Genomic DNA, 12267 nt, shown 5'->3' with positions numbered 1-12267 from the left:
CAACCCCTGAGCTGCTGCAGGCCTGCTCACTACCCTGTTGCTCACTCTCCAGTATGAGAACCAGACCAAGCTGGCCCTGGTTGGGAACTGGGGCACAACTGGCCTCACCTACCCCAAGTTTTCTGACATCACGGGCAGGATCAAGCTACCCAAGGACAGCTTCCGCCCCTCAGCCGGCTGGGCCTGGGCTGGAGACTGGTTCGTGTGTCCAGAGAAGACGTGAGTCGTGGGCAGGGAGGGCTTGGAGACCCCGTCTGCCCCAGCCATTTCTCTGAAAGGGTCTCTGTCTACTTTGCCCCTGTGCTGGTCAGAGTGACTCCCTTGAACTCTCCTGGGCTCACGAGGCAGCATTCTCTGCTCAAAGGGCTCTAATTATCAGAAAGTCCTTTCTGATTAAACCTAAGCTGACATCCAGTAGACTTTGCATCCATTGGTTACAGCCCTTTTCTCCAAGATACCAGAGAAAGCCTGCTCTCTCCTCTGCATGTTAATCCCTCTCCCGTCTCGGTCCCTCTCCCATCTCAGGCCCCCTCTCCCGTCTCAGGCCCCCTCTCCCTTAGTGCCTCTCAGGACAGCCTTATCCTTCTCCAACTGCCTTGCCATCTCCATTTGTTCCTCCTCTCTCTTTTTCCATTTTGGTTGATATTCAACAAATTTTTTATTTTTTACTCTAAAAATTGAAGAGTAACGCCTATTGTAGTCACGTACTCAGATCTTAAGAATGTAGCTTGATAATCTTTTATATTTCTGCAACTATCTACTGAGCTTCAAATACCCACAGGGTTTTTGGAGTCTTCAGTTGGTTTCCCTGTTTCTTTCTTTATCTTGGTGGTGACGTTCTCTTCCGTCCCCTTGACTCGCTGCCCTTCCTGTCTCTTCCCCTCATCTCTCCTGTTGTTGGTTGGAAGTGAGGCTGACACAGAAAGGTTGGCCCAGGCCCTGGAGTGCTCTGCCGGAGGGTGTGGATGGGTGAGGTTGTTGGCAGAGACTCTGACTCACCCCTGTCCGCAGACTGCTTCACGACACTGACGCTGGCCACCTGAGCTTCGTGGAGGAGGTCTTTGAGAACCAGACCCGGCTCCCCGGAGGCCAGTGGATCTACATGAGTGACAACTACACGGACGTGGTAAGGGGGTGTTCTGGGGGCAGGTGGGCTCTGCTTTCCCAGAGTCCTGGACATTTAGGCCCAGGAAGGGCGTGTGACTGAGAGAACGTTCTCCCCTGCTCCCACACCCCCAGCACCCATGCTCGGGCTTTCACAGGGCCAGGGAGAGGTCTGGCAAGGGTAGGACGCGGACCCCAAGTCACACCTGGGGCTTTGAGAGTGTGCAGCGTCAGGTTGCATCTTCTCATCTCCTCATCCATCTCTTCTCACGCTTGCCTGACTTGTGTCACTCTAGAACGGGGAGAAGGTGCTCCCCAAGGATGACATCGAGTGCCCCCTGGGCTGGAAGTGGGAAGATGAAGAGTGGTCCACGGACCTGAATCGGGCCGTTGATGAGCAAGGTGGGCGGCATGTGGAGCCCCGTGAGCACCCAGCAGTCTTGTGAGGCATGTCGGTGGGGACAACTAAAGGCAGAGCCCTTGGACTTGGGGTACTGGCCTTCACTGGGCTACTTCATCTGGGGGAGCTCCTGGGGAGTCCTTACTTCAAACTACAAATCGGGAATCGGTGGCCACTTGAAAGTCTGTGAACGTCCTCTGAGCGCTGAGTGGGAGATGGCCAGGCGATGAGTGATGGGCGCCCCTCCCCCAGGCTGGGAGTACAGCATCACCATCCCGCCGGACCGGAAGCCGAGGCACTGGGTCCCTGCCGAGAAGATGTACTACACACACCGGCGGCGGCGCTGGGTCCGTCTGCGCAGGAGGGACCTCAGCCAGATGGAGGCCTTGAAGCGGGTGAGCCCGGGGGTGGAGGTGGGCAGAGCTGAGGCCCTGGGGAGGGGAGGCCAGCTGGGCACAGCGCGCACCTCTGTGCACACACGCATGCAGGGGGCGTGTGCAAGACAAGCACTTGGAATGCTCGAAGATCGCGTGTCGCCCACACAGGTGCTCATGGACAGAGAGTACCCAAGTGCCCACGACTATGCAAGGGCACGTGCTCAGCATCCCCTGGAAGGTGCGAGGTGTGCGTCGAGTGTGTGTGTCCTTGGGGCAGAGTCTGAAATAGGAGCTTGGCTGCCTGCAGTTTGTTGAGGCAGTGCTCTCAGGGGTGCCAAGAGCAAGACTGTAGTCCCAGGCAGAGACGGTTTTGACTTGAACTGTGGCTCGGAAAGGGGCTCAACGTGGAGCACCACAGAGCTTTCCTCGCCTGGAGGCAAGGGGGCTGGGGTTTGTACCACCTTAGCCATCAGTCATTGGCTGGGGTTGCTGGGGTGGGCTGGCTGCATACCCTCCCCAGGAAGCCTGTTCCCTCCAGCACGGCCAATTCTGTGAAGGGGCCTGCTGGGGATGAAGGTGCTGCTAGGCAAAGAGGCTGGGTGGGCTCAGTCAGCACTTACTAGGGGGCATATTCACAGTGTGAGCACCCCGCCCACAGCCATGCCTGGACACCCCTGGGATGCAGACAGCTGCAGAGTGAGCTTGTATGAGCACACACCTGCCTGCACCTGCTCCCGGGGTCACCTAGATGCTCGCGTTCTGCGTGCCTGCCTCCCCGGAACCCTCTTGGCCTGCGTCCTTCCTTTCCAGGCACATGTTGGAATTTTGGCTCGAGAACCAGGCCTCCCCTCCAGTCCAGGAATAGCGTTTGGCATGACCCAAGTCCTTTCTCTCTCTCTTTGGTCACAGAGAATCTAGAGCGGAAGGTCACTGGGTCCCAGGAGAGGCCAGGCTTTTGGGCAGCTGGCTGTTCCTGGTGTCATGAACCAGACAGACTCCTCTGTGCCCATGAGGGCACCTGGGGGACAGAGGCGAAGTCTTGCCAGGTGCTGTGCCCCGCTTGCCCCTTCACCACTGGCATCGCCCCAGAGAGGGACACAGCCAGCCTTGGGACTGGTGCTGAGCTCGTGGCCCTGAGGATCACCTCAGGTCACGAGATGGCGGGAAGGGGCTTCTGGGACTCCCTCCAACATAGGAAAGGGCACCCTTGGAGGAGGTCTGGGGGGGGGTCTCTCCACACTGTTGTAGGTCTTGCCTAGTGGAGAAACAACCTGTAGCTGGGAAATGAGCTATTCATTTTGCCTCCCAATTGCAGACCCATTTCCATGTTTATAAGTTGGGATATGAAGAAGAAAAAGGAAATTACAAGGAAACCTTGGATTCATGAAATCCACCTAGAATCCAAATAAACAAACAAACCAAAAGCCCAGTGATTTCATCACTGCTCAGTCTCCCTTCCTTTCTTGGCTCCTTGGATCTCCCCACAGCCCAGGGAGCCTCTGATTTCCTGACATGGGACTCTTGTCACTGCAGAAACCGCTCAGAACCCCCTCCTCCAGGGGGCCCTCCCAGGTTTTCCTACCTGCAGGGTGATGATGCAAGGTGTGCGTGTGGGGAGTCTTGGAGGGCAAGGAGGACACAGCTGGAGTCCAATCCAGGACTCCCTGCCAACCTGCCAAGCGGCCCCTGAGTCTGCCCTATTCTCCCATGCAGCACAGGCAGGCGGAGGCGGAGGGCGAGGGCTGGGAGTATGCCTCGCTCTTTGGCTGGAAGTTCCATCTGGAGTACCGCAAGACGGATGCCTTTCGCCGCCGCCGCTGGCGCCGCCGCATGGAGCCCCTGGAGAAGACGGGGCCTGCGGCTGTGTTTGCCCTTGAGGGGGCTCTGGTATGTGGCCATGCCTTTCTGGGGCTGATGGGGTGCAGCATGTTTTCCCAGGGCTGTTTAGGGCTGATGCAGGGGAGGTGCAGGGGGCCCCGGAATGGGACTGTGAATTCAGTTCTCTGGGGTTGCATGTGGGGACGTGGACACCTCTCTAGGTAGTCTCCTGAAAATGAACAGCTCGTTTCTTGGCACCAGAAGACCTGCTACTACTTTGGCAATTGAGAAGGGAACAGCGAGAGGGCCTAGACTTCTGGTGCTCCGACCTGTAACTGAGGCCAAGGGACCTGGCTCCTCTGAAGAAGCTGGCTGGCCTGGAGATGGGCCTGGGAGGCTTTGGCCTGGCCCAGGGGAGTAGCCAGAGGGGTTCAGAGACCCTGAATGTCCTCGGGTGGACTTGGATCCTCCTGAGGCAGAGGCTATCTTGTGGGCGTCCCGAGAATCTGGGGAGAGGGGTGCCTTAGAGACCACTTCCCAGAGCTAGTGGAGTGAGGGTCAGAGCAAAGTTATCCAGGGTCTGGATGATGTGTTCCACGAAAAAGATGTGCTCACACTTCCTGGATGGACCAAATGGGGACGTTTGGGACCAGGGGATAGCCTGTCCCCTGCTCTGTTGGTTTGGGGATTTCCAGAGCTGGGGGTGAGATGCCCAGGAGGAGATGTCACCTCGGAAATCTGGGAAGGACAGCCTGCCCCCTGGATGGGGGAGAGGGCTTTGCGCTGTGACCTACGGGAGTAGGTCTCACCAGCTTTACTGGCTAATAGAATCTGAGTGTGTCTTCATGAGCCCGCTGTGTGTGTGTATGTGAGTACATGTAAGTGTTTGGTCTGGGTGAGGAGCAGTGGGTCTTAGCCCTCAGCCAGGGAGTACAGTGGGGAGAGCCCCCCCAGCCCTGAAGGGATGGCTACAGAAAAAGGAATTGAAGCTGGCAGTGGCCCTGAGGGGGCCTGGGCAGGGCCTGGAAGCTCCATCACTCCCAGGACCTAATGGGGGGGCCAGGTCCAGGGGTGACACCTGGGAGATGGAACCCTCTTGGGGCCAGGTGATGTCAGAGGCTCTGGAGGGAGCCCCTCCCGGGTCTGGGGGCCAAGTGGTAGGGAGGCTGAAGGAGAGGGCGAAGCCCTGGGCTCTCTGGGCCCCTGAGCTGGTGTTCAGGCTGGCACGGTGCCGGGGGGCGGGGGGTTGGAACTGCCACCCAGGCTGGAGCAGCTGCGGCTGGGGATCTCTTTGTCCTATTGGAAGGGGCCTGGCTCGGGCACAGGGCAGTGCAGTGGTGGGGAGCTTGTGTGGCTCCCAGTGAGGGGCGGGGAATAAAGACCTTGGCAGACCTCAGAGGCAGGGCCAGGTCTGAGGGTGCTGCCCACTAAGGGGCCAGGGCTTGTTTTCATCAGATAGAAATGCAACCCAAGTGGGCTGAAGAGAGGAAAAGAGCTTAAGGCTCAGATGGCGGGGAATCTGATTCATCACGGGGTGAATCAGGCATCAGGCCTGGCAGAAGCCAGGGGCTCACACAGTGTCCTTGGGGCTCTGTGTTTCTGACTTGCCCCACGGCCTTGGCCCCATTCTCACACTGGCTCATTCCATGTGGTGGCAAAGATGGTGCCCGTGACGGAGGCTGCCACCATCTTTACAGCCCGCAGAGCCCAGCTGGCCTCCTCTTTCCTCGCAGCTGGAGACCCCAAGGGAAGAGTGCACTCTCTCGGGAGGCCAGGGCCGTCTCGTGTGCGACTGACCAGCTCTCCTGGGCCCTGTGCCCACGCCAGTGCCTGAGCCCGAAGGCGAGGAACGGAATGTTCTGATTGACTGTCTTGGGCCACGCCCCCCTTTTCTTTGCGGCCGACAGCCCCACCAGGTTGGGGAGAAGAGCATCTGGGAAGGAAACAAGCCTGAACGGTGCCAGGCACAGGGCGCAGATGACCGCGCGCTCTTGAATGAGCAGTAGGGAGCGAGTGGACTGCCGAGGGGAGGAGGAGCGCGCTGGCAGAGCTGGGTTTTAGGGCCCTCATCGGGTAACCGTGGAGGACGGCTGGGGAGGGAGAGCCTTCCATCGCGAGACCCCCAGCAGGCTTGGTTAGAGATCTGGGAGGGGGTGACCATCTGGGGTGGGGGCCAAGAGGGTGGAATGGACGGAGGTGGAGTGGCAAGGCTTGGGGAGGGAAGGGTCAGGTGGGTGTCAGAGGCTCCGCCGGATGGACAGTAGGGCCACCCCCTCGCCAGGCAGTGGGGTGGGTGGGCCTGGGGCTGCGATGAGTTCCTGGTTGGCCCTGGCGAGCGTGACACAGACGTGAAGTGCTGTGTGGGGAAGATGGATCTGGCGGCTGCCTGCCAGGCGGCCCCAGGGCAGGGAGACCGGGGGTATGGGGGCTGAGCCTCAGCTGCGAGGGGAGGGAGGGGCTGGGTGGAGAGAGGGCGCCTGGCCAGAGGTGGCCCCGAGACACATGGAGGGAAGCGTGGACGGCTCTGGGGCTGGCGGCGATCGAGGGGAAGAAGGCGAGCGAGGCTGGGGGACCCACTGCCAAGCTTTCATGGCTCGGTGACTGGGAGAGCGAAGGCGGGCATTTCCCAGAACTGAGAAACCAATCCGTTTACTCTTTACGTGGGAGAAAATGTTGTGAGGGAGCCCTGAAATCAAATGTCAAGTCAAGTGGGAAGGTGACTGGGGATGATGCAGACGTGAGCCGCCTGTGATCTGTGGAAGAGATCAGGGCAGTGAAGCCTGGAGTCGTGGGGGAGCTTTGCTGATATAGGGAGCCAGAGGCGGACAGTGGTCAGAGTGGCTGGGTCTGTGAAGACTAGGGGACACAGTCTTTAGGTGTGACCAGCATTTGGACAGGGCCACAGGCCCATTGGGTAGGAACTGACTAGATCACCCTAGTTGAGCCAAAGACCACCCCTCATCAGCATGAGAGCACACACACACACACAGATGTGCGCATACACACACACAGATGCACGTGCACGCACACACACACACACACACACACACACTGTCCTTCCACGGTCATGTTTACCTGCCTCCTGCCAGGACCAGGGACAGCCCAGGTTCCCACTCCCGAGTCTGCTGGCCTTCATCTCGGGGAGAACTGATGCTCTAGCATCAGGGCAGACGGTTGGGTGGTTGGGTTTTCCGGACGTCAGGACCAGTCTAATTGTTCCAGGTACTGGCCTTTGCCCACTGGTCACTGATGCCTGCTGCTTCCCTTGGCAGGAGTGTGGAAGTGGGTGGGTGAGGCTTCCAAATGGCACTGGTTTGGTTTGAATGCTGCTTCCTCTGCTTCCACTATGGATAGGTTACTTGATCTTTAGTGGCTCTGTTACCTTACTTACGAAAATCACTACATCCATGGGTTCTTGTAAGGAACGAAGTCATAACCCATGTAAAGAAGTGTTTCTCAGTTTTAATGAACTTAGGACCCATCTAGGGATCTTGTTAAAATGCACACTTTTGATCTGCTGTCTGAGTGGGGCTCGAGAGTCTTCATTTCTAATGGGCCTCCAGGGATGCTGATCTCAGGACTGTCTTTGAGTAGCCGGGATGTCAGCTGCATAGAACAGCCTGAAGATGAGGGGCGCAGTCACATCGGCCCCCTACTTGACTGAATGCCCCTCTGGGGGAGGGGAGCTGTCTCTTCCGGGCTGAAGGTGTGTGGCCAGGGTCCTAGAGAGGGAGGCAGGGAAAGGTGACATGTCCTCCCTGTTTCTTCGTGGGAGAAGGTGATCTTTTCTTCTAGTGATCCACCTGATGGACCGGGCTCATAGGAAACCCCTGTCTGATTAGGAAGAGGGATATTCACATCTGCATGCAAATAAGCCCAACAGAATCTGCATCTTTGAAGTACAGACTGAGAGTCATTCCAGAGTGACAGCGTCTAATGAGCTGAGCTTCTTAGAGGAGGCCCTGGGGAGGCAGAGCTTGGAGGAATCTAGGACTGTGGGTGGTGGCCAGGTGGCCTTGCTGGTAATCTGACATTTCTGGATGTCTGGGCCCAAGGGCCAGGCCTATGGCGCCCCCTTGCCTCCTACCGCCTGTCCCCTGGCCCATGAGTCCACCAGCAGGCCGGGCCTCACTTGCCAGCTCCGCTCCTGAAGACGTCTCGCTGGAAGGCAGGCCCTGTCTGCTCATTAGCACGGGCAGCCTTTCCCTGAAGCCTTCTGCTGGGGCCAAGCCTGGCTCCCTCTGCGGAGCGGGAGGCCCTGCCTCTGTCTGCTAATCGTCTGCTGTCTCCATCGCGAGCATTATTTTATTTTCGTATTATTCTTTTTCCAGCTAATATCCTGGCATTCCCAAAGACACCGGGTTTCATAATCTTCCTGGCGTTCCCAGGGAGCTGGGAAGCAGAGTACAAAGCTGCTATTATAGCGTGTTCCATCCAGCCTCCCTCTCCTCGCCCCACACCCCTCGCTGCCGCCGCCACCGCCACCGCCGGCTCCGACCCAGTCACCCCCTCCCGACGCCACCGGCTTCTCTGAGAACCCTGGTGACGGCTGCTGGGGATGAGCTCACAGAATCCGTCCTGTGGCCCTTGCCCTGGGCCTGCCCTCCTTGCGCGAGGATTTTTCCAGAGCCCTGTCTCTGCGCTCCGCCTGCAGAGTTTAGAAGGGTTTTCTGAGATGCCTGAGCCTGGGCAGGGAGGAGGAGATGCAGGTTCGGCTAGTGCGCTCCTCAGCCCGGGAGAGTTTTAGAGCTGGAAGGAACTTACGTGTTCGGAAGCACTCTCCACCTGGGTGCTTGACATTGGGTGCAGAGCTGTGAGTGTGCACGTGTGATCTGTGTGCACGTGTGTCCGAAGTGTAAGCCCGTGTGTGGTGTGTATGGATGTATATGGCGTGTGCAGTGTGTATGTCTGTGTTGGGTAAGGGTGAGGCCTATGGTTTTCTCCAGTTCTCAAGAAAAGCTAGGATCTCAAAGAGAGTAAAAATTACTAAAATCTATTTTGCCTTGTGCCAAAGACCAGGTTGAGAGCTATATGTTCATTGTCTCATTTCATCCTCACAGTGACCCCAGAAGGCTGGATTTTATGATTATACCCATTTTATGGTTGGGAAGATGGAGGTTCTGGAACTACGCTAATAGCCAGGTGTGGCTCTTTAAATTTACATTTAAAGTGATTAAAATAAGAAAATTCAGCTTGCCAGTCACTCTGGCCACATTTCAACAACTCAACTGCCATGCCTGGCTAGTGGCTACCACTAGACAGTATAGAACAGTTCCGTCTTTATAGAAAGTTCTGTTGGATAGCGCAGCTCTAGAACTCTGAGCCCTAATGTGATCCCAGAAGAAACTGGGGCCTGAGGTGTTTGCCCTGCAGCACAGCGTGGGTCAGTTCTAGAACCAAGGCCAGAACAGCAGGCTTCCCAGGTTCATCTCCCCACTGCTGTTAAGGCACGAAGTCCTCCCCTATAGAGGACCCTTGAGTGGGGTCCCAGGGAACTTCCTGGGCAGGGTGCAGCCCCCTCCTCATCTTGTAGCCAGGCAGCGTGCCCTCCCTGGGCAGTTGGCACCACTGACTCCAGCCATGAAGCCTCCAATTGGTTGGCAGGGCCCTGTCTCTATGGGTCCTGACCTGAAGTGCAGAGGACCCATAGAGACAGGAATCCCCAGCCCTAGTCAGGGGCAGAGAAGGGCAGCTGGGGAGTTGGAAATGCTAGGAAGAGGGTCAGGGAGAGGTTGGTGCCAGAGAGGAGTAATTTGGGGTTTGAACTGGCTGAAAAGGAGGTCAGATGTGGGTGGGGAGGGCAAGGCCCATCTCTGGACCTGGATGAAATCTGGCGTTATGTGCAGGGCACCTAGGCATGCTTCCTAGAGTGGGTACTTTGAGCAAGGGCAGTTCCAGGGAGGTGAGAGGCCTTGGCCTTACTAAGTGGCCAAGGCCCCTGGCTGGGTGTGTGGGCCATTGGAAGGTGTCTCTGTGTCTCTTGAATGTCCTCGTGGAGCACTTGTCACACCTGGTATTGTGCTGTGGGGCGATTTGAGGGCTGCTGGCTCCCTGCATAGAAGGACCACTTGAGTGAATCCTCTAAATACACGGACTTCGGGTCTACCTTGCTCAAGAGCTAGATGCTGAAGCCTGAGTGTGTCTGCTGAAACGTGTGTGTCCATGGACCTGAGACAGAACGTCAGCACAGAGGCGAGCCTGGACTGGGTGTTACAGTGGGGTGAATGTGACAGGTGTCCCCCATGTGTGCCATTATGCATGCATGAGGGTCTGCGTCCGCAGTTGCTAGGGTGACCTTATAATTTAAGATCTGGTCTGCATGCATGCTAAGTTGCTGCAATTGTATCCGACTCTTTGCGACCTTGTGGATTGTAGCCTGCCAGGCTCCTCTGTCCATGGGGATTCTCCAGGCAAGAACACTGGAGTGGGTTGCCATGCCCTCCTCCAAGGGATCTTCCCGACCCAGGGATAGAACCTGTATCTCTTATATCTCCTGTTTTGGCAGGAGGGTTCTTTACCACTAGTGTGACCTGGGAAGCCCATTGTCTGATCTAGAGATTTAAAATTCATGCTGGAAAACAGGCTAAGCTCAGACCATTCCAGGCCAACCAGGATGTACAGTTGTCCTGACTACGGAGGCACTCTGGCATGGCCTAATACCCATTTGAGTGTGCTCTGCAGACTTCAGAGACCTGGAAAGCCTGGAGGGACACACACGTACACACAGACACAGACACTCGCGCCAGCCCACACGTGGCATTGTGGATTCTCCAGGTTTCCTAATTCCACTCTCAAGTTCCCGGGGGGCCAGCCAGTAGCTTTGTAAGGAGTTTCACAGCTGCTTTCAAGCCCTGGCTCCAGCTGTAAATTAAATGGGGTTGCACACTCGCCTGCTATTCCACTTAAGGTTGCAATCAACCCTGATTGGGAAGGGAGGGCTGTGTGTTCCAGAGCTTCCTCTTTTACAGGGTTCTCCTCCTCTGGCCTGGACTGTGGGCCTGTGTGGGGTTTCCCTGGAAGCTGGGGCCAGGCAGCCTGGGCAGGGACACGGGTGTGGACTCCCCAGGGCCTGACTTGGCACTTAGTCCCATCCTACCCAGATCCCTGCTCAGGTGCTGAGTTCTGATAGGAAAGCAGGAGCTGGGAGGAGCCCTGAGGGGGTCCCGGGAGATCCTGGGCTCTGCCAGCGAATTTCCCAGGCGACCCGGAGGAACACGTGAATCTCCAGGCCTCAGTTTTCTCACTTAACTTATGGAGGTGGTAACAGCACAGAAAATAACCACCTCCCCTACAGAGCAGGTGCAGGCAAACGGCGGCCCGCTGGCCCAGTCCGGCTCTCTGCCTGTTGGCGTAGACAAGGCTGTGTTAGCACAGCCACGCTCGTCCTTGTGCGCGTGGTCTGTGGCTGTCGTCCTGCCGCCACAGCCACTGAGGGGCTGCAGCAGAGCCTTCGGGCCCTATATGGACAAAGCTGAACAACTGTTCAGGCAGTGCCCTCTGCCCTGTTCATGTGCTATCTCATTTAGGCCTCCTGACAATCCTAAGAGGTAGGTATTTATCGGCGCTCCCATTTTACAGAGCAGCAAGCTGAGGCACAGAGGAAACAAGCAATGATTCTTTGGGTGGTATTTCCTCAAGTAGTAATTCTTCTTCACTGAATCTTATGGAGAGTCTTGTGGATAATGGTGGGGTTGTACAGGGCTTAGCGCACTCTTCTCTGTATCGCCATTTGCTGTTTGCCTGTCCCAGCAGAGCCCAGGGTGAAGAAGAGATCCTGGCGGGTCACCTGAGGCCTGTCTGTTTTACAACTGACTCTCTGGAAAAACATTCAGAGAACAAATCCAGCTCTGTCTGTAGCATTTGCCGATATGGTGTAACTCTCCGTGCCAAGGCCAGTTTCAAGGTATCAATGTGAAGGCACAGAACGTGGGTATGGGAGGAGACGGGCACAGCTCACCGTCACACAGCGCTCATCCAGAGTTTCCACCTCACAGACGCGCGAGATGGAAAGCACGTCAGGAGCAGGTTCACAAAGGTCGTGGGGTAATTTGGAAGTGATGAGTTTGAGGATTTATTACCTTTCTTTTAAAAAAATTTCTGAAGTTACACGTTCCTATGATTTAATTTTTACAAATGGCTGTGTTTAACAAATGGCTTGCGGATGGCCGGAGATTTAATGATCTCTCCTGAGTCATGCCAGCCGGCTCCAGCGCCTGCTCCTCTCGAGGGTTCCCTGATCCTGTCTACTTAAAGCGAAGGATGGGGGCTCCCCATCGCAGCACCCTTCCCGTCTCTTTGGCCATCCTACAGAGGAACTGAGTCCTTCACATAAGGCGGGGGTGGTGTGCGGCTGCCCCTGAAGCGCACATGCTTGACTCTGCTGGAGCAGGGTCTCCCTGGGGGCCCTGGAGCCACCTGGGGGGTTCCGCCGTTTCCTGACCACGTGAGCGAGGCTTCTGTGCTTCTGTCCCCCACTCACTGAGCCCTGCGGCTCAGCTTATGTCTTTCTGCGGCATCCACCTTGACTCTGGCCCCTTCTGCTCCTCCCTGCCTCCACTTTACGGATCC

At 56.8% G+C, this 12267-nt stretch overlaps 1 protein-coding gene across 23 annotated transcripts in view; it reads left to right on the top strand.

Moving 5' to 3' along the window:
• Positions 1-12267, top strand: part of DYSF (dysferlin) — a 225932-nt gene that overhangs the window by 113497 nt on the left and 100168 nt on the right. For all 23 annotated transcript variants that reach the window (XM_018055066.1, XM_018055062.1, XM_018055052.1 and 20 more), the window contains 5 exons: positions 53-219; positions 1012-1126; positions 1401-1506; positions 1757-1899; positions 3595-3768. In XM_018055066.1, coding sequence (XP_017910555.1) covers positions 53-219; positions 1012-1126; positions 1401-1506; positions 1757-1899; positions 3595-3768 — 705 coding nt within the window. The remainder of the gene's footprint in view (positions 1-52; positions 220-1011; positions 1127-1400; positions 1507-1756; positions 1900-3594; positions 3769-12267) is intronic.

This window comes from Capra hircus, chromosome 11, assembly GCF_001704415.2.
Source record: "Capra hircus breed San Clemente chromosome 11, ASM170441v1, whole genome shotgun sequence".
Taxonomy (NCBI): Eukaryota; Metazoa; Chordata; class Mammalia; order Artiodactyla; family Bovidae; genus Capra; species Capra hircus.
This window is presented reverse-complemented; position numbering and strand designations above follow the sequence as displayed.